This window comes from Lonchura striata, chromosome 1A (assembly GCF_050655825.1).
Source record: "Lonchura striata isolate lonStrDom1 chromosome 1A, ASM5065582v1, whole genome shotgun sequence".
NCBI lineage: Eukaryota > Metazoa > Chordata > Aves > Passeriformes > Estrildidae > Lonchura > Lonchura striata.
The window spans coordinates 26,959,108-26,978,170 of record NC_140741.1 but is presented as its reverse complement, the minus strand read 5'-3'; the positions used below and the strand labels follow the sequence as shown (position 1 = coordinate 26,978,170).

The 19,063-nt window shown below is 52.8% G+C and overlaps 2 protein-coding genes across 6 annotated transcripts; one reads left to right on the top strand and one right to left on the bottom strand.

Annotated features, from left to right (window-relative positions):
- Positions 1-71: 71 nt before the first annotated feature.
- Positions 72-3,425, bottom strand: MAFF (MAF bZIP transcription factor F). 4 transcript variants are annotated; one of them, XM_021553962.4, is made up of 3 exons: positions 3,284-3,425; positions 2,151-2,207; positions 72-2,069 (listed from the first exon to the last, which is right to left on the bottom strand). In XM_021553962.4, the coding sequence occupies exons 2-3, from the start codon at positions 2,184-2,186 to the stop codon at positions 1,656-1,658; spliced, it is 450 nt and encodes a 149-aa protein (XP_021409637.1). In that variant the 5' UTR covers positions 2,187-2,207; positions 3,284-3,425; the 3' UTR covers positions 72-1,655. The 4 variants fall into 4 exon arrangements, with proteins under 4 accessions (XP_021409637.1, XP_021409638.1, XP_085425389.1 ...); XM_021553963.4 differs by having other exon boundaries at positions 2,151-2,204; XM_085569263.1 differs by lacking the exon at positions 3,284-3,425 and adding an exon at positions 2,584-3,011.
- Positions 3,426-3,881: 456 nt separating this feature from the next.
- Positions 3,882-19,048, top strand: PLA2G6 (phospholipase A2 group VI). 2 transcript variants are annotated; one of them, XM_021553996.4, is made up of 16 exons: positions 3,882-4,247; positions 4,719-4,934; positions 6,136-6,316; positions 7,447-7,634; positions 8,810-8,906; positions 9,859-10,041; positions 10,228-10,336; positions 10,934-11,086; positions 12,578-12,668; positions 13,415-13,578; positions 14,080-14,230; positions 14,407-14,543; positions 15,167-15,321; positions 15,993-16,160; positions 17,254-17,327; positions 17,789-19,048. In XM_021553996.4, exons 1-16 carry the CDS (start codon positions 4,039-4,041, stop codon positions 17,928-17,930), a joined length of 2,418 nt encoding a protein of 805 aa, XP_021409671.1. In that variant the 5' UTR covers positions 3,882-4,038; the 3' UTR covers positions 17,931-19,048. The 2 variants fall into 2 exon arrangements, with proteins under 2 accessions (XP_021409671.1, XP_021409673.1); XM_021553998.4 differs by lacking the exon at positions 10,934-11,086 and having other exon boundaries at positions 3,886-4,247.
- The last annotated feature ends 15 nt before the right edge of the window (positions 19,049-19,063 follow it).

Genomic DNA, 19,063 nt, shown 5'->3' with positions numbered 1-19,063 from the left:
AAAGCCAGAGGGAGACAGAAAACCTGACATGGCTCTGTCCCAAGTTCAAGAATGACCAAACATACTCCTGCTGTGGAAAAAAAAAACCAACTTGCTTTATTTGTAAAGTCTACAAAATACAGAGGAGTCGGGTAGGACACATACTGTAAGTCAGAAAATAAATAAGTTTTTTTTTGCTCTATATAAGTATAAGATAAAATGTGATTTGCATATATAAAATATAAAGTACGGCTCTGTACCAACATCCTGGCTGTGCCGAGAGGCGGAATGGCAGAGGACGTGAAAATAACTTATGTTCGTGCAATAAATAAACCCAAGAGGAGTTGGGGTGGGGGATGCCAACCAAGTGCCCCTTCCAGGAGTGGCAGGCACCTCTCTACAGGGAAGAATGGAGGCTGCAGCCGAGGGCGGCTGGCGTGGCAATACCCAGGCAAGGGCAGAATGGAGGGGCAGGGGAATCATCTACAGCAGCAGATCCTGAGATGGACCTGCCTCCTGCTCCCTCCCCTGTGCTGCCTGTATTTAGCGAACCCAGCTCTTCTCCAGCCTTTCAGCCTGCTCAAGAGCTGGTTGTCCCACACCTGTGTCCAAGCTGGAGGAAAACCAAAGGGAGGAGCCTACCTGCCTGCCAGGCAGCTCCAAGGAGCAGGGATGCTCTCTGTCCCTACTTCCTGCATCTTCACCCCTCTCTCTCCCTCCACATCTCCGACTCTGAGGGCTGGGAGCACCTTTCCATGGGCTTTGTAGGTGGTGGGGCACCGGGGAGGACTTGGTGGGGCCATACAAGCTGGCCTGTGCTGAGCAAAACAGTGTTTATCTCTGCTCCTGCTGCCTCTGCTTCCTTCCTGCCAGTGCTGCTGCATTTCAGACACCCGGCCAGGCTGAGTGTCCCATCAGCAGGAAGAGGCGTGAAGGATGTGCATGATAGAGATAGATAAAACAGCACCACTGCTTTTCCCCTTCGTGGACAACAGCCTGGAGTGACCCACTCAGGTCTCCCAGCTCCCCCCTGCCCAATCACTGTCACCTCTGGGGTCCCCCAGCACCACAAGCTGCCACAGTGCTTTCCCATTCCATTCACCCTTACCAGGCATTAACACGCAGCCACTTTATCTCCCCCTCTGACCTGCTAACCTTCCCTTGCCATCTGAATCCCCAGAGATTTCAGACATGCTGCCACCTCCCTTCCTGCTCCAGCTGTGGTCCAGGTTATCTGCCTAATGCCGATACCCTTCTATCATGCCTTCTTCCCCTACACTGCAAAACCTCTCTCCCTGGCACATGCTTCTGGGACTGCCTGGCCCACATGTGGCTCTCCCATGCCCTCTCACAAAAGAGAGGCACGTGGCATTTTCCAACCAGCTTGGAGCTGTGGGATGCTTCCCCACTGCTGCCTGTGTGGGTTCACTCTCTCCTGTCTGCACACCCAAGAGGGGAGGGGGCTATGGGGGCCACCAGTGAGGTCCTGTCCTCCATCCAAGTACCCACATAGCAGCAGCCCTCCCTACCTGGGGGAGCTGGAGGTCAAGGGATGGGAGAAAGAGGATTTTGGGCACAGGTCCTGACAGAGAGGAGGTTGGGGAAGGGCTGGGAGGCAATACATAGGGAAGGCACCCCGGGGAGGACTGTGCCCAGCGGGGGAACAGAGGCCAGCACTAGGAGTAGGCAGCCTGGTTGGTGCTGGACTTGACAATGGTGATGACACTGGCAGTAGCCACCTTGGCAGGGGGCCCGTGAGTGGCCACGGTGCGGGCGAAGCCCTGCAGGGCCTCGTACTTGCCACGGAGGGTGTCGAGCTCCAGGCGCATGGCAGCGTTCTCCCGGGCCAGCTTGTCCACCTCCCACTCCAGCTCCATCTTCTGCTTCTGCAGCTCTTCCTTCTGGCAGACGCGCTTCACTCGGCAGCTGGCAGCATAACCCCGGTTCTTCAGTGTCCGACGACGCTGCTTCAGCCTCGCCACCTCCTCCTTGGAGAGGCCCCGCAGGTGGTGGTTGAGTTCCCGCACTGACAGCCCCATCAGCTCCTCATCTGACAGTAGTGGAGTGTTCTCCCCCAGCTCCCGCTTCACCTGCCGGAGAGAGGGGTGGCTGCCTGAGACCCCCAAAACCAGCCCCCTGACTCCCAAGCCCCTGTTCTCACTGGTGCTCACCTTCAAAGCCTTGCTGGAGAGCCCGTCTGCAGCCATCCTTTCCTTGCTCTGGCCCTGCTGAGCAGCCAGGAGAAAAGCTGGTTACTGCCAGCCCCGTGTTCCTCACCTCAGAAGAGAGGACACGAGCCCTGCTGGTCCCCTGCCCGCTACCCACATCCCCCCCACCCCGGGCCGCATGACTCATCCCACTCCTTTTAAAAAAGTACATAGTAATAATATTAATAGCAATGATGACTGCAAGCAATAATAATAATGAGGCAAGGATGGACCTCCCACCCTCCTTCATCCCATCACGAGACGGTTGGGATGCTGCTCTGCCCAGGGGACCCAAAATGCCCCAGCCGTCTGCTGGGAAGCCAAGCCTTTCCCGCGGGGAGGAAACACAGGCGAGATCCGCCCGGGGCTGAAGGGAAAGTAAAAGCAGCAGCCCCACCGAGTGACACGGTGGCGAAGTCACCCAGTCGGGACCCGTGTGGAGACGCTGCCCCACCGCCCGGCGAGAGCACGGCGGGTCCCGGCGCAAGGGTCGGGTGTCCCCTGGCTCGGTGGCGGGCGGGTGAGAAGTGGCCGCCCCGTGATTCAGCAGCCCCGGGGTGAAAGTCACGGAAGCGGTGCCTGCCCCTCGCCGATGGACGGTCCCTCGCCGCCCCCGGGGTTCGGAGAGTGAGGAGGGGTCCGGGACCCCGGACTGCAGCCCAGCAGCGTCTCCCCACCTCGGGGAACCCCGTCCTCGTTAGGACAGCCCTCAGAGGGACGAGGGGGGCCGGGACGGGGCCGAGAGCGCCCCGAGAGGAATGAGGGGCTGGAGGGGGGCGGCGGGAAAGGTGGAGCCGGGCCGGCTGGAAGCTGATGCAATCCGGGCCGGGGATCCGCCGCCGGAGCCGGAGGAGCGGCGGCGGATCCCTCCAGGGCGGTGGCCGGCAATTGAAAGGAAGAACGGACGGCCCCGAGCGCGGCTGGCCGGCCGGCCCCCTGTCCCGTCCCCCCCAGCCCTAGTCCCGGTCCCGATCCCCGCCTTCGGCGGCGGCAGAGGCCTCCAGCCGGTGCCGGACCCCGCCGCCCCCTTCTCCCGGCCGCCCCGCGAGGGGCGAAGCCGAGGAGGGAGCGGAGGGGCCGCTCCGGCCGGCGCTCACCTGGCGGCTGCGCTGGTCCCGCGGGGCCGCTGCCGGGTCAGGGCGTCGGGCGGCGCCTCCAACCTCGCTCCCCGCGATTACTCACCCGCGGATTCTTTTCATTCATAAAAACACAGTCATGCGGTGACGTCACCCTCGCCACGCCCCCTTGCCGCCGCTACAGCGCGGGACGGCAGCTGCCCTTAAAGCGCCCGCTGCCCTTAAAGCGCCCGCTGCCCTTAAAGCGCCCCGCGGTGCCAGCGCTCCTCGCACGCTGCCAGCGCTCCTCGCACCCCGCGCTGGGAACGCGGCCGCGCTCCAACAGCGCTGGATTGACCTCGAGCTCAGGGGAGGCGCACGACCCGTGAACGGCGCTGCCGGCAGCAGAACGCCCCACCGAAATGGGCCGCTCCCGCTTTAAGAAGGGCGGCCCCACCCCTGTCGCCCCGCCCCTCACAAAGATGGCGCCTTCCGCTCTCCTCCTTCGGCAGGCGGCGGGCGCGGCTTTAATCCCGCCCCCATGGCCCCGCCCCAGAAGCGGCGCCGCTGATTGGTCCGTCCCGGGGGGCGGTGCCGGCGATTGGCGCGCGGCGGGCGGTGCGCGCGGGGGGCGGCGCGCGGGGGGCGCTGGGGGCCCGTCGTGCTTTGCCCGGCGCCATCCCCGGATCCCGCCTCGTCCCGACCCCCGGTCCGGGTCAGCCGTGCCTGGAAGGGCAGGGGCCGGCGGGGCCAGTGGCCGCTTTCCCTCAGGAGAGGCCGCCTGAGGCTCTGGGAAGATGCAGTTCTTTGGGCGGCTGCTGGACACCTTCAGCAGCGTCACGCAGATATTCTCCAGCCCGTACCGCGTGAGGGAGGTGCCGGCCGCCGAGTACGCCGGTCACGCCTGCCTGCGGGAGGAGGGCAGGGTGGCCCTCTACAAGAACAGCCTCTCTCGCTCCTGGGACTGCTTGCTGGTGAATCCCCAGAGCCCGCAGGTCGCGTTCCGGTGAGTGACAGACCTTTAGCCGTCCCTGCTGACGTGGGAAAACAAAGACCCCAGATTGCTGATGTCGGGACTGCTTCGAGGCCGTGGGTGTGGGTTGTTGTGTTGAAGCAGCAAGTGGGCTGGGAGGCCTGTGCGTGTGCTGGTGGAGGAGTTGTCGCAAAACAGCTCGTGGAAGTAGGACGAGGTCCAAAAATTGCGACTACAGGCAGTTGTGATATAGTTCAGAGCATCCATAGGTCCACATGTATTTCTGCTCGTTCATGTTTCTGCGCAAAACCTGACATTGTTCAGGAAGAGGGGTGCTCTCTTCCAGTGGTCTCCCTGCTTCCCTTGGGACAAAGGTGACCTTAGTTGAAGAAGAAAAGGAAAGTTCCCAGCACTGCCATTTGGAAAAGAGCTGTTTCCCTCACATACATGGGATTGGGGTTATTCCTTTGAGCAGGATGAACCTTGTGCTTGCCTTTTCTCCAGGCTCTTCCAGCTGGACAACGAAGCAGACGCCCTGGTGTACTTTGAGCAATATGCCCGGCAGCTGCGCCCTTTCTACGAGAGCTCGTGCCAGCCCTTGTCCCTGGAGGAGCTCCAGCAGCTCAGCGACTGCATCCGCAGCTACCCCAGCTGGTCCCCTGCACACATTGCCGTGGAGTTCGGCCGTCGGGAGAGCTTCCGGCACAACCACATCCTGAGGCAAGGAGCAGGGTGTCTCCAGGGGCTCCATGCTCGGAAGGAGCTTGGGAGGACAGGCTGGGCTGTATTAGAGTATCCCTTCTTTGCTGCGGAAGCTGGTTGGTGGGTTTCAACCTGCTGCTGCAGAGCCTGGAGCTCTGGTGTTTAAAGTAAAGGATTGAAGTGTCCTGCTAGAGATACTGATTAGGTTATTGCAAGCCTTCTGGAGCAGCTTTTTGGAGGAGGTTTTTGCTCGCTTTGTAAGCACTGAGAGTGGAGATATGGTAGGACTGTCTGGAAAGAGGTTTTGGCCACAAAACCTTGTTGGTTTTTCATGGGGAACTTCTGCTGTGATTTAACCCCAGCCAACAGGCAAGCCACATGCAGCCACTCCTCATTTCCATACCAGAGGGAGTGGGGAGAGAATTGAAAGAGTAAAAGGTAGAAAACCTGGGTTGAGATAAAGAAAGGGAAAGCAAAAGCTGTGTACACAAGCAAAGTAAAATAAGGAATTGAATCACTGCTTGCCACAGGCAAGCAGGTGTTCAGCCACCTCCAGGGCCCCATCATGCATCTAGGTGACTTGGGAGGACAAATGCCATCACTCCAAATGTCCCCCCACTTCCTCCTTCTCCCCACACTTTATATACTACGCATGGTGTCATATGGTCTGGAAAATCCCTTTGGTCAGTTGGGGTCACCTGTCCCAACTGTGTTTCCTCCCAACCTCACCTGCACCTCCAGTTTCCTTACCAGTGGATCAGTATGAAAAGCAGAAAAGGCCTTGGCTCTGTGTAAACTCTGCATAGCAATAACAAAAATATCTCTGTGTTCAGCACAAATCCAAAACATAGTCCCACACCAACCACTGTGAAGAAAGTTAACTCTACCCGAGCCAAAACCATCACAGATTTACCGAGGATAGGGCAGATTGGTGGGGAGGTAGGGGACTGGAGGGCAAATAGCAGCACCATCTCTAGGTTGCTGACTGTAACCTGTTTCCTGCCTCCCTTTGGGCAGAGGGAGTTGATCCCATATGGAGGGCAGGGAAAGGAGCAGCCTGTCAGGGAGATAGTCCAGGAGATGGCTACTTGATGTCCCTTCCCTCTGCTTCTTCTCTGGCCAGAGGCTGGGCTTTCCTGAACTTGATGGTTCACACCAGATGGGACACATCTCTTCTCCGTGGCCATTCCTGGGCCTCACGCTGAGTCCTCTCTTGCAGCTGTGTGAACAGCACGGACAGCGAGGATGGCTGCACCCCGCTGCACCTGGCGTGCCGCAAGGGGGATGTGGAGTGCCTGCTGGAGCTGCTGGAGTGCCACGCGCGGGTGGACATCACCGACAAGAATGGGGAGACTGTTTTCCACTATGCTGTGCGAGGAAACAACCCCCAGATCATTGAGGTGGGAGCGACTTCTAGTTTGGGAGAAAGTGGGACTAGAATGGGTCTTCTCTGTGTTGTGATAGAGGTGGGAAAACAGCTACAGACAAGGGAAGAGAAAGTCAGTTCCCTGTGTTGAGTTATTGCTTAAGCCTGATTTCAGCCTCTTATATCCCCTCTTTACTGGTGCTGTTTCCCATATTCAGAGTGCAGATTCCGAGCACTCAAACAAGGATGGTAAGCAAGTTTCCCCAGAAAGTAATCCTTCTCTGCTGTTTGCATCAGGCCTCCATCCTGCTTTTCCTCAGGCCTGTGGCCATCTGTTCCCTCTCTCCTGCGAGCAGGGTGTTTGGTTTTGGGCAGAGTGCTCCTATAGGGAAGTGTGTGCTGAGGCTGCCATGGGGGATCGTGTGCTGCCCACAGACTGAAGGGCAGTTTGGAGCTGCAGGACCTGCTGTTTGAACTGAGTGGCCTTGCATGGGGCACAGTGATCAGAGCCTCGAGGCAGAGACAGTCTGAGGTTGTAGATGTTCTTGATTGCTGAGAAGTGCTGGGCAGAGTGACAGGGTTTGTAAGGTGTGGGTGGCCTTGCACATGGTTCCTGAAGTCTGTCAGCTCCCCAAGACTTGGTGCAAGCCTGGGACTGACTCTTCCCCATGGCTGCAATCCCCATGTTTGCCCAATACCTGTTGTGACAGCTCTCCCTCTGCCTACCAGTCGGTGTTGGAGTTTCCTAATGCATGATGAGGATCAGGGCTTGCCATGCTGTGGAGTGGGCAGTTAGGAACTTTGTGTTAAGAAGATATCCTCTTCTTTATTTCTCTGGTGACATCAACTTGGCTTGTTGTGTGATCTTTCTCATGTTTGTTTTCTGTATTGATTCCTTGCTAAACCAACAAAAATAAACTAAATTTCCACTTCTCATATGTGCACCAGGGCTTGCAGGGTTTCCCCAATGTGGCAGTGAAATACTTTTCTGCAACAAACCAGTCAGTATGTAACAGATCTGCAATTTACAGGGAGCAGGGATGAAGAGGACAGGCTGTAGCATTGTGAGGGGTCCAGTGCTCCAGAGACTGTCCACAGAGCTCAAGAAGAGATTATGCTCTTCCATGTTTATCTGTCTATTTATTTATTGTCTTCTCCTTCCAGCTCCTGGGCAGACCCCCAACAACTGGCTTGGACCACCTGAGCCATGAAGGGCTGACAGCTCTGCACCTTGCATGCCAGCTGGGCAAGGAGGACATGGTTAGGTCCCTGCTGAAATGCCATGCCAGCTGCAGTGTCATGGGCACACTGGGCTACCCCATCCACACAGCACTGAAGTTCTCCCAGAAGGGGTATGTAGTGTCCCCTCCAGTCTGGGAACTTGTGTACTTGCTCACCATTGCCCAGGGCTGTGCTCGGTAGGACAGGTCTCGTGTGTAGTCATTGGCAAAAAAAAAACAGGGAAGTGCTGGTGTGGGAGAGAAAGAAATGATTGCAGAATAAAACCTTTTTGTCCTGGAATTAATACCTTATTCAGTATCATACATCAGGAGCAAGACAGATTAAAAAAAACATATTTATGAAATGCATTTTCTCAGCTGTAGGAAGATGATTGGCTGATGCTTAGTACTAATTGCTGTACCTCTGTCTTTGAGAACTCTGATTCTAATAAGCTTTCCTTTCAAAGCTTAGTTTTTCCTATCTTCTGTAGGCCAGAGATACTCTTGACCCTTAATAACACACTCTGGAACGGAATCAAAAGAAGCACAATATTTACTCCCTGTTTTCTTTGGAGAAATTCAATTCCATTTGTATATGCTTTATAATACTTAATGTTCAAAGAGTGTCCAAGCTCTACAAACAGGGCTTTCAAGACAGCACTAACTGCTGGTAGCTGATTTTTAAGCATTTTGAAAAGTACTTTCCAACATTAGACACACATTCACAAGCTCAGAATGGGCCTAGGTCACTGAGATTGCCCTGGGGCTCCATTTCTTGTACAGGTTTTTTTTTTGTGGTAGTGGAGAAGATAACCAAATTTCATAAATCTACCTATCCTGTTTTCTAGGCACCAGATACTGGTCTCTTCACAACAGGTGTGATTTTTCACTCGTAGGGAAGTACACAGATTCTTAATTTCAGCAAGTATTTAACTATTATAGTTCTATCCCCATGTTTCCATGGAAAGAGAGGAGAAGAGAAGAATTTTGCATCTTGGGTTTGGAGACTGTCCAGAAATGCCATATTCCTGAATTAGAGAAGCACCCAGATGTTGCTCCACAACTTGTAATTGGAGAGATTCTCCTGCTCCCACCACCACTTGGCTTTTATGCTTCCTGTTGTGCCCACACTTTCTGTGAAGAGCAAAACAAAAGTGCAGCTGAGGAACTTGCAGGTGTTGCAGAGATGCTGCTGCTGCTGCAGGGTTTTCTGGTTTTCCTCTGGGCAGAAGGCAGATAGTGATGTGAGTGGAGGCCTTGAGTCAAGACAGCAGCCATCCATCCTGTCATCTCACTGTGTTTCCCAGGTGTGCCCAGGCCATTCTTGAGGCAGATGCCAGCCAGGTTTGCTCTAAGGACCCACGCTATGATGCCACTCCACTGCACTGGGCAAAGAAGGCAGAGGTAAGTAGAGACAGTCCATGGGGAGGGCCTGTGCTGCTACCCAGCACCCAGTTAATTCCTTCTGTGCTAACTTGTCTGAGTGCATGTGCAGAGCCCTGGGAGTGTCAGAGCCCAGTGCTAGCTGGTGCTGTTTGCCACAGGGAATAGAGCAGCGGAGCCTTGCAGTGAAATAAACTGGTGGGCTCATCCCTAGTATTTCACCTATGGCTGTGAAGCTGCCAGCTTGTCCCTTTTTGCTTTTGTTGAAGAAATTGCAGCCCTGTCCCTGAAGCATAGTTGCCCCTGGAGGGAACTCTCTTCTCATTACCTGCCAGGTACCAAACAGAGAGCCTGCCAGGGAGCAAACGGATCGATGCCTTAGAAACTGCAGGGGAAGTGTGAGGTAGGCACGGAGTGGTGGTGCATGGAGGAAAGTCCATTTCCTGCCAGAGGCCTGGCGGGATGGTGATATGCCATGCTGGAACATCTGAATGATGCTTGTTGTTGGCAGAGGGCATTGCTATAGGAGGGCTCTTTTTCCTCCTGCAATATCCCATTTCTCTCAGAAATGTCCTTTGGAGTTTCAGAGCAGACTTGAATTTTCTTGGTTTATAAAGAGAAGTTCAGAAGGCAAAATTTTTCCTTTTAGTCTGCAAGGATCCTGGCCTGAGTAGGAATTATTTTTTTCTCCACTGATCTTAGCCATTCATTATAGTTGTGTATCAGTCCTGAAGGATTCCGAAGTTCCAGCCAGATTGTGCAGCCACCAACTAGTTCTGTGGTAAAAGACAGAGAAACCCCAGTGCTTGGAACAATTCAGCTGGCATCTGCCAGCCAACTGTATCCAGGCTAAGGCTCCCTCCTGTTCCCCTGCTTTGTTTGCCATGAGACCTGGATGGTTTGAGTGCCCAGCTTGTTGTCCTCATGACTGCTTTCTCTCTCCTTGACGTGGTCCCTGCACGCTGGGGCACAGATGACACGGCTGCTGCTGGAGTACGGCTCTGAGGTGAACGTGAGCAGCCGCACGGCCGACATGGCTCTGCACATCGCGGTCCAGAGGGGCCGCCTGGACTGCGCCATGGTGCTGCTGACACACGGCGCCCACACCAACGCCCGCGGACGCGACGGCAACACCCCGCTGCACCTGGCCATGAAGGTGAGCTCTCTGCAGAGGCTGCGGGGAAGGAGAGACCATTTTCTTGAAGGGTTGAGACAGCGACAGAGTTCTTTGAGTTTCTGGCTGTTTTGTGTGATGTTCCCTTGTGAGTGCTTTGGCTAGTGAAAAGGGAAGGAATGAGAAATCATCTAGTGGTTCTTGACAGAGCTTTCTCTTTTCCCCTAGCATGACCACCTGGATATGATCAAAGCAATCATTGTCTTCGGAGGAGATGTTGAGATCCCCAATGATTTTGGGGAGACACCAGGATTGTTGGCAGCCAGGAGCAGCAAAGGTGAGGGCGCATGTCAGCAGCCTTACAGGGTGAGCCCAACATCCTGTCTCCCCTTGGTGGGCATAACAATGTCTTGGGGAGAGGTGAAAACATGCCATGCATGGGTGATGCTTCTCCAACATGCTTTCCCAGCTTTTAGTTGCTCACATAGTAGGCACCTACTTTGCTAGCAACACAGGCTTTGCATTAATAGTCCTTGATGAATTTCTCTTCTGTGGCACAGAGATGCAAGAGGAAAAGTTGGCATGCACTCCCCCTCTTTTGGGCCACCGTGTCAGGCACTGCAGGCTCACAACGGGATGACGTAGCACTGCTGAACCACCCAGGCACAGGCAGACATGGGCAGGTCTTCAGGGCCAAAGAAGTGTGTGGCACACACCCTTGAAGCTGCACAGCAGTGGATACTCTTGCTGTGCACAAGTCCTGCTGCCTGGCATTTGGGGAGAGTTATCTGGGATGTGTTTTGCCCTTCCCCAGGTCATCCCAGAGCTTTTGTGAGGGTCAGACCTGCTGTGAATTCGGCAGAGCACGTTCCCCGGTGGTGTGCACATGCACTGATTCTGTTTCTGATCTGTAACTCCCCCTTCGTCACCTAAGGTGCGAACCGGAAAGTGCTCTTAGACCTGCTGCAAATTGTAGGGACCGAACGCTGCCACCCACCACCCAACCCTGAGTCCCCAAGCCTGGCACCATCTGCTGCCTCCTTCCTGGAAGGCCAACCTTCCTCGTGGAGCAACCTCAACAGCTTAGGTAAAGCCTTCCCTGGCTCTCCCTCGCTCTTCTCCCTTCTTGCTTCACAGTGCTGTCTCAGACCTCTTCTTCAGATGCTCTGGGAACTGTCAAAGCTCTCACTGCCTGGTGACTCTGTGGCGACTGTCCTCATTCACCTGTTGCAGGATCCCACCTCTTTTCTCTGCTTTTCCTCTCTGTGTATTCTGAACTCTTGTACTCAAAACATTTGTTTTATACACCTGACACAATGTAGCTATGTAAAAAGAAAGACTGATTCCCTCACACGTCTGGGAGAGGGGTCGCTTATCCTTCAGGTACTTCGTCCCCTCGGTCATGTGTCATGTGTAGAAGCGAAGGTGCTTGCTGGTCTGCCTTGAGGACCTCCCAGTGTTGTGCTGGACACAAGGAGATTTACAAGTGTCACTTATTCAGATCCTGGAGGCCAGCAGCTGGGAGAGGGAAAGGGTAAAACCTGAGGATAAGCAACCTTGATCATGGAGTTTGTTATGCATAGGAAAAGCCTAGCATGGGACATATGATTGTAGTGAACCTTGTGGTCTATGCTGCCCAAAATAAGCACATAGGTCTATTCTAAATTGTGGGCTTTCTGCTCCAGAGCTCAGGAGGCAACAAGAGGGGTTGTGGACTAGGCAGCAGGGGAGTTGACTTGGAGGGTCATGAGAAGAGCATGCAAGTGGCTAACATCTGCTTGTGGACTACTTCCTATCTCAGGGTGGAGGTTTTCTTTGCAAAACTCTCTTGTGGGGCCATAGAACAATCCTGGAATGTGTCTGTGTTACCACAAATCTCAGTGGCTGTTGGCACCAGGACTTTCTTCTCTCCACAGCCCAGTGAAGGCAACCCATACCCAGTTCCAGCTCTGATGCAGTGGCAGAGCAAAATCCTTTTTTTATTGTGGACTCTGCCCTTGAAGAAACTCCTCACCACAATTCATTGTCATCCACTGCCACCATCTGGCCTGCGTGCTGGCAGGAGTATGTAACTTCTCTCCCCCGTTCTTTCTTTTGGTTTCGCAGGCTGGCTTCTCACCTAGCTTGGATTGGTGGCCCACACCCAGCGTGGCCTGGGTGAATATCAGCTGAGGGGTAATGACAAGTCACCCTGTTCCCACAGTTCTCCTGCCTAGGTTTCTTTGAGGAGTAGATTTAGGTTTTATCTTAACAGCTTGCAGTAAACTGCGTAGTGGGCATGCTGCTGGGCTCTGCCTTCTCTCACCCACTGTGCACATCATCTGCTTTTCCAAATCCTGTATTTTCCAGTGCATCTACAGCTGCCCGCTCTAAAGGATGGTGTTGCTGTCCTTTGGTGTGGAGTTAAATTTAGGGGGTACCTGTTAGCTGTGGGTAAGATGGCTTGTGTCTCCTGCAGGGACCTTTATTCAATGGGGAAGGGAGTTGGATATTCTTTCTTTGTTTATGGTGGAAATCAGTTACCACATTGGCTATCTCTAATTAATTTTTTCTCTTTTGCATGTTCATGGCCCTCTAGGGTACAAGGACCTTCTGTATATTTCCACAACACTTGGACAGTTGTTGAAGGCACAAGATGTTGTGGACATGCCCAGTGAGGCTAGAAGAAAGTAAGTGAGGAACAGCTTCTGTCCAGCCTCCTGTGCAACCTGAAGGTGAAATCTGTGTGAATTCTCCCCTCCCACACCCATGGGGAAGGCATCCTCAGAGAGAGCTGACATTATTTCGTGTCCATCAACATTGCAGTTTTTCCAGCATCTTTTGAGAAATTTCTTGTTTCTGTAAATGACCTCTACCTGTCCTGCCTGGAGCTGCAGTGGAGCCTGAGCTCAGGAAGTGAAACCCTGCTCTGTCCCTCCCCTGTGCTACTGGGCACCCAACACTGTTTTGGCTTTGTGTTTTCCCCATCTCTACACACTGCCCTGATGTTCACTCAGCTCCTCTGCACTGTCTTGACAGTGCCCGCACCTCGCCTTGTGTGGATTGGAGGAGGAGTTGGCACTGAAGTGCTGCTGGCAGGATTTAGGTCTGTCTGCTTTTTTTATTTATGACACAATACCCATTACTGTGTTACTACTTGACTTGAGTGTGGTTTTGGCTGGTGACTCTGGTGTAGAGGTTAGAGGTGGCTATGCAAGAGCAAAGGATGTTGCACCAGCTTTGACCAGGCTTTTTGGATGTGTCTTACTTGCACCTGAGAAGGCACCGCTGGATTTATTTATTCATCATTTACATTGTCTGCAGCAATCTATGTGCTGGCATAGCTTCCTCTCCCCAGGGCCATGTTCCCACAGAGTGTTCTGTGATTCATAATCTGTCCCACAGTTGTTAGTCATCTGTGTCTATCTCTCTGCAGTCAGGACCGGCTCCTGTGCTTGGATGGAGGAGGTATCCGTGGTCTTGTGCTCATCCAACTTCTCCTGGCTATTGAAAAGGCCGCAGGCCGTCCCATTCGTGAGATTTTTGACTGGATTGCGGGGACCAGCACTGGAGGGATCTTGGCCTTGGCTATTGTACATGGTGAGCACATAATGGGTCCTTTCTCACTCTGGTCTGAGTGTTCCTCCTGTGGGAGTAGATGTGTGGTGGGAGCTGCCTCTCTGAGTCCTGATCTTTTCTGCCTGCCAAGGGAGGGAAGGGATGTTCCTTAATGAAGGAGAGCCTTCACCTGGCTTCACACTTGCTTCTCTTCTCAGCTGTCTTTGAGCAGCTTTCTGGGTTTTGGGGAGTGCATGGTGGCAGAGTTCAATGTTCTGTACTTCCTGTGCTCCCCACAGAGGCCTTAGAGCAAGGTGATTGATAATGGGAAGCTGCTCCGAGCTTGCTCTTCCTCTGTAATCCTTCCCAGTCATGCTGCTGAGAACCAAGCAGATGATAGGAGCAGCTTGGGAAGGAGATTGGATTGGGAGTGACACCTCCCATCTCCCACTTGTCTTGGGAAATCCTTGCTCTGATGTGCTGTTTGTTCTGCCTGCCTGTCCTCCCACTGCCTGCTTCTGCCAACACTGTTGCCCATCTCAGGGAAGTCCATGGACTACATGCGCTGCCTGTACTTCCGCATGAAGGACATGGTGTTCCGGGGGTCTCGGCCCTACGAGTCAGAGCCCCTGGATGAGTTCTTGAAGAAGGAATTTGGGGAAAACACCAAAATGACAGATGTCCGAAGACCCAAGTAAGTCCTGCCTTGGGCTGTGCTTGTTGATGCTGTCTCACACTTGCTCTACACCTGTGTCAGCAGAGATGCTCAGCCTTAGAGCAGACCTGGAGGAGTGTGATGTACAGACTATTGAAATCATAAGTATTTTTATTTTCCATTTTACTCTTATTCTCTCATGTCTACTTCTCCAGGGTTATGGTGACAGGGACATTGTGTGACCGACAGCCAGCTGAGCTCCACCTTTTCCGGAATTACCCTGTACCAGAGACAAAACGCTCCACTGAATACAAGACAAGTGCTTCTTTCCAGCCACTCACTCAGCCAGAAGGTAAATAATGGTACACAGAAGTCCAGCTGGTTGGCTGGGGGGGTTTCATCCCTCAGAGACAGATTTCATGTTCTTCCTCCCATTGCTCTTAAAATAAGCAATGGTTCATCCATGGTCTTGGCTTGTAACTAGATCCTATTGATGGTTCCCATTTCTCCTCTGTCGTCCTCCCTTAGATTCTCTTGTACCGGGAACAGGGCCTGCTAGTGAGGTTCATGAGGAGAGGGGTCTGCTAGAGGAGTCCTGTGTACAATCAGCATCTTTCCCTAGGCTCCCACAGAAAAACATGGAAAAGCCACATAACTGAAGTGTGCAGCCCCCTCCTGCTTACTGCCTGGTCTGGCACACATAACTGGTTCACTATCAAAATAGCAGCAAGAAAATGGATAGAGAGTGAATTTGACCCAGGATATGTAGGAAGTGGTGAGAACATCTTTTAAAGGCCTGCGGAGTCATCCTGTGCATCCAAGCAGAAGCCCTGCTGTTGGGAGAAAGAGGCACAGCCATGTAGGGCAGGGTTTCTTGGGATTGCAAGCCATCCTGATTTGTGTTGGTGGGGGTGGAAAGCTTCTTGTGCACAGCAGAGTTGCTGCAAGAGGCCTTTTGCTCTCTGTCCCTTGCAGAGCAGCTTGTGTGGCGTGCTGCCCGCTGCAGCGGTGCAGCTCCCACTTATTTCCGGCCCATTGGCCGTTTCCTGGATGGAGGGCTGCTGGCCAACAACCCCACCCTTGATGCCATGGCAGAGATCCACGAGTACAACAAGACACTGATCAAAAAGGTGAGGGAAATCCTAGCATTGACTGGTAACTGGAGTTTTTTGGCCTCTCTGAACCTCTCTTGAAAAAGTGGGTGTGAGATTGGATGCATCTTAGTGGATAAGCAAGTTTGCAGTGCAGCACGTTAAAAGGGAGTGTATGGAGGGGGATATGTATGGGGAATAGTGGCTGGGAGGTGAGATACCTCTTCTAACAAGTGTGTGAGAGGGGGAGACAGTCTCATCAGCCTCTCCTTGCTTCTTTGAACCAGAATGATTGAGTTGATGGTTGTATGTGGATGAGTTGATGTTGACATGGCTCTGCAGGGCCTTTTTCTGCCCAAAAATAAATGGAGAAGACAAGGGTAAGGTACTCTGCAAGGCTGAGGAGTGAATGCCTTCTGGGTGCGGCAAGTTCTTCAAAAAGTTGAATAAGCAGTGGCAGCTATCGCGCCTTGTAGCTGAAAGGGGAGGTGTGTTGCCAAAATGACCAAAGATTTGGAGTGCTTCATGGTAATCTGGTGCTAGGATGTGTCTCCAGGGTGGTCCCATGGGTTGGGTGTGGGAGGATGGGAGAAAAAAAGGCTGCTGAGCCTTTTGCCTTGGCTTTCAGAGCTTCAATGAAAAACTGCTGTGAAAGACATGCTTCGCTTTCATTGTTGGTCATTGCAAACTGATCTTTTGTTTGTCCTCAGGGTCGGAAGCAGGAAGTGAGGAAATTGGGGTTGGTGGTCTCCCTGGGAACAGGGAAGCCTCCACAGGTCCCAGTGAGCTCTGTGGACGTTTTCCGCCCCTCAAACCCTTGGGAACTGGCAAAGACCGTCTTTGGGGCCAGGGAGCTTGGCAAGATGGTGGTGGATTGTGTGAGTACTGGGAGGAGGCGAAAGGCCCCTGGGGTTGCTTTCAGGAAGAGAGAAAAGTTTCCAGTTTCCAGCTTCCTCCTTTCAGAAGTAAATTCTATTTCCTTGGAATTGCTCTGACCATGGATGTAGTGGGTAACTTAAGATTTGCAGGAGCACTGCAGGCCTGAAGACCTGTCTGATTAATTGGGGTTTTGAATGCCCCAAAGGGACACTCATCCCCAAGGGATATTCTTGCAGCTGAAAGGAACTAAGGACAGCATGGTGGTCAGTGACTCTTAGAAGCATTTGCAGGTGTGTGTTTGTGAAACTCGGTATCTTTCCAGGAAGCATTGTTTGTCATCTGAGCAACCTGGGGAAAAAGCAAATTAATCATGCCTCATAAAACAGCAATTCATTTTTCTTTAGAAAAGCTTTGTTTTTCCCGCTGGGGAAATCAGTAAATACTAGAGAAGTGAGAGAGTCATTAATTAAAAACAATAGTTGGGAGCTGTGGTTAGGAGTGTGTAGTTGGCATATGCACTTGTGTTCTTCAGAAAGATCATTGCATGTTGTTCATGAAAACACTCTAAATGGATGAAAGCCAGAAGGATCAGAACTGAAGTTCTGACTATGATTTTAATGCTGTAGCTTTATGTCCTTTTTAGCTTCCTGAAGTGAGAAAATGCCCAGAGTCCTTTTGTTTCTCCTATCTTTTATCTCGGGGCTCCCAGGGAAGCTGTCCCAGGATAGCCCAGTAATGTAATCACAGGCTCTGCTGTACAGGGCTTGGACAGAATGGATACAGATTAAATCCCAAGGAGGCTGTCGTTCAGATCACCTTGGGAGTTTCTGTGAAGCAATCCACTCTGTGCTGTGATGGATGGAGGGTCTCCAGGGTGCAATTCTTGTCGCCCAAGGAGGAGCACTGTCCTTACAATAAGAATAAAAAAAAGCCACCCAGCTCTTGGTGGCGAGCAGTGCCATCCAGGATGCCCTTGCTCCTGGTTTTTATTTTCCCTCTGGGGCTTGTGCAGTTGGACAAGGTGCCAGGGAAGCCTGTTGTAGGCAGGGGAAGAGCAGCCAGGCTGTAACTGTGGGCCTGTTTCTCCTGCAGTGCACTGACGCAGATGGCCCAGCTGTGGATCGTGCCAGGGCCTGGTGTGAGATGACGGATGTCCCCTATTTCCGGTAGGAGCTTCCTTTCCGCTCTCTTGCACAGACCTATTTTTATCCCTCTCACTTCAGACCTGGCTGTGGCATGCGTCATCCCAAATGGCATCCCCCCAGAGGCATGCCTGCTCAGAGCTCCTCCCTGCACACTCCTCGGTGACAGGATGGAGCGTGCCCTGGCCCTGCACAGGAGCTGAGGCACCCAGCACGCCTGGTCTGGGCTAGTTAAGGGAGGTTTGGGAGGTGTTGTGTGGCACGGCCCTTTGGGATGTGCATCCTGCCCTGCTTCACTGTGGCTCAGCCTTGAGTGTGCCTGGGCCTTGAAGGAGGGGGAAGGTCTCTGCTCTGCCAGCCTCACAGACCAGGGGCCAGCGAGCACCGTGGTGGTGGGAGCCGCTTGGAGTGTCCTGCTCGGCAGGCTCGTGCCTGGTCACCTCCGTGTCTGTGCCCAGCTGGTGATGCTGTCTCACTGCCCGCAGGCTCAGCCCTCAGCTGCACACTGAGGTGATGCTGGACGAGGTGAACGACGCTGTGCTGGTGAACGCTCTCTGGGACACCCAGCTCTACATCTACCAGCAGCGGGAGCAGTTCGAGCAGCTGGTGCAACATCTCTGCTCGTGACTGACCTGGAGGCTCCCACTGAAGGCAAGGAGCAGCAGACACTGAAATCGCTCAGATTTGCCCTTGAGCTAAAGTGTTGAGGTGGGGACAGACTTGTAATAATCGAGAGGAATTAATATTGAACAGACAACAGTGCACATACATATGTATTCCCAGACACAGAATGTATGACACACGTATGATAGCTGTGAAATGCTGACAGTTATATTTGTGCTGTAACCCCATCTCTGCTGCTGTGCTTGGTTTTGCTGCCCTGCTCTCTGACCCAGAATCCAAAGCCCTCACCTACTTGTCTTGAGCTGTAGCAGCTGGAATGTCTCCTGTCTGTGCAGTACCTTGACTGACAAAGCACCGTGCACCTTCCTACGTCACAGAATGGGCCTAGGCCTGATAAAGCTTCAGGGATTGCTTGGCCTACTGGGCCCAAGGTATTTCAGAGTGTATAGTATGGGGAAAAGGGATTATTTTTCTCTCAACACACCCAGTTTGGAGGGGAGCAGAAAGGCTGCAACTTTTTGCCGTAGCTACGATGCAGAAAGTTGCAACTGGCCTTGGAGAAGGGCAAGCCTTTTATGAGACAGTTGTCTTCTGCAACAGCTTCTCCTTTTCCCTCTGAGATGGGCTGGCAACACTGTGCCTGGGGAGGGAGTAGCCTCCCCCACCCAGGACTTTATGTGCCACTGATTTGCTGTGTTACACTTTACTCAAGGGCTGAGATGTGAAAGCCTGTCTTTACAGCAAGCTCAGTGGAAGGGACAAGAGCCTTGGCTTTGTAGAGATCATTTCTCTTTATTCTTCACATGAAACTGAAATGCTCTGAGATCAGTTCCCACCAAAGAAGCCAACCCTGGGACAATTTGGATTTACTTTTTTATTACTACTGGAAATTCTACTGTGATTGCTACACCAGTTGTTTCTGCAGTAATTTTTGCATATTTATAAATAATTTGTGTCTCTATTTGGAGGTGTTTTGAGGAGAAACCTGAAAAACTGAATTTTTAATGGTTTTCTTTTGAAAGAAAATGGACTGCTGCTGTGAATGGACTGCTGCTGCCTGTTTCTGTGAGAAACTAACATGTCCTAAAATAAAGAGGGATTTGCATTTGGTTCCAATGTCATTCAGTCCATGGTGG

Excerpts from the sequence above, each read along its gene's own strand:
- MAFF (XM_021553962.4), bottom strand. The coding sequence starts at position 2,186 with ATGGCTGCAGACGGGCTCTCCAGCAAGGCTTTGAAG. Across the intron at positions 2,070-2,150 it reads TCTCCAGCAAGGCTTTGAAG|GTGAAGCGGGAGCTGGGGGA; the intron begins GTGAGCACCAGT and ends TCTCTCCGGCAG.
- PLA2G6 (XM_021553996.4), top strand. The coding sequence starts at position 4,039 with ATGCAGTTCTTTGGGCGGCTGCTGGACACCTTCAGCAGCGTCACGCAG. Across the intron at positions 10,337-10,933 it reads GGCAGCCAGGAGCAGCAAAG|GTGCGAACCGGAAAGTGCTC; the intron begins GTGAGGGCGCAT and ends TCGTCACCTAAG. Across the intron at positions 11,087-12,577 it reads GAGCAACCTCAACAGCTTAG|GGTACAAGGACCTTCTGTAT; the intron begins GTAAAGCCTTCC and ends ATGGCCCTCTAG.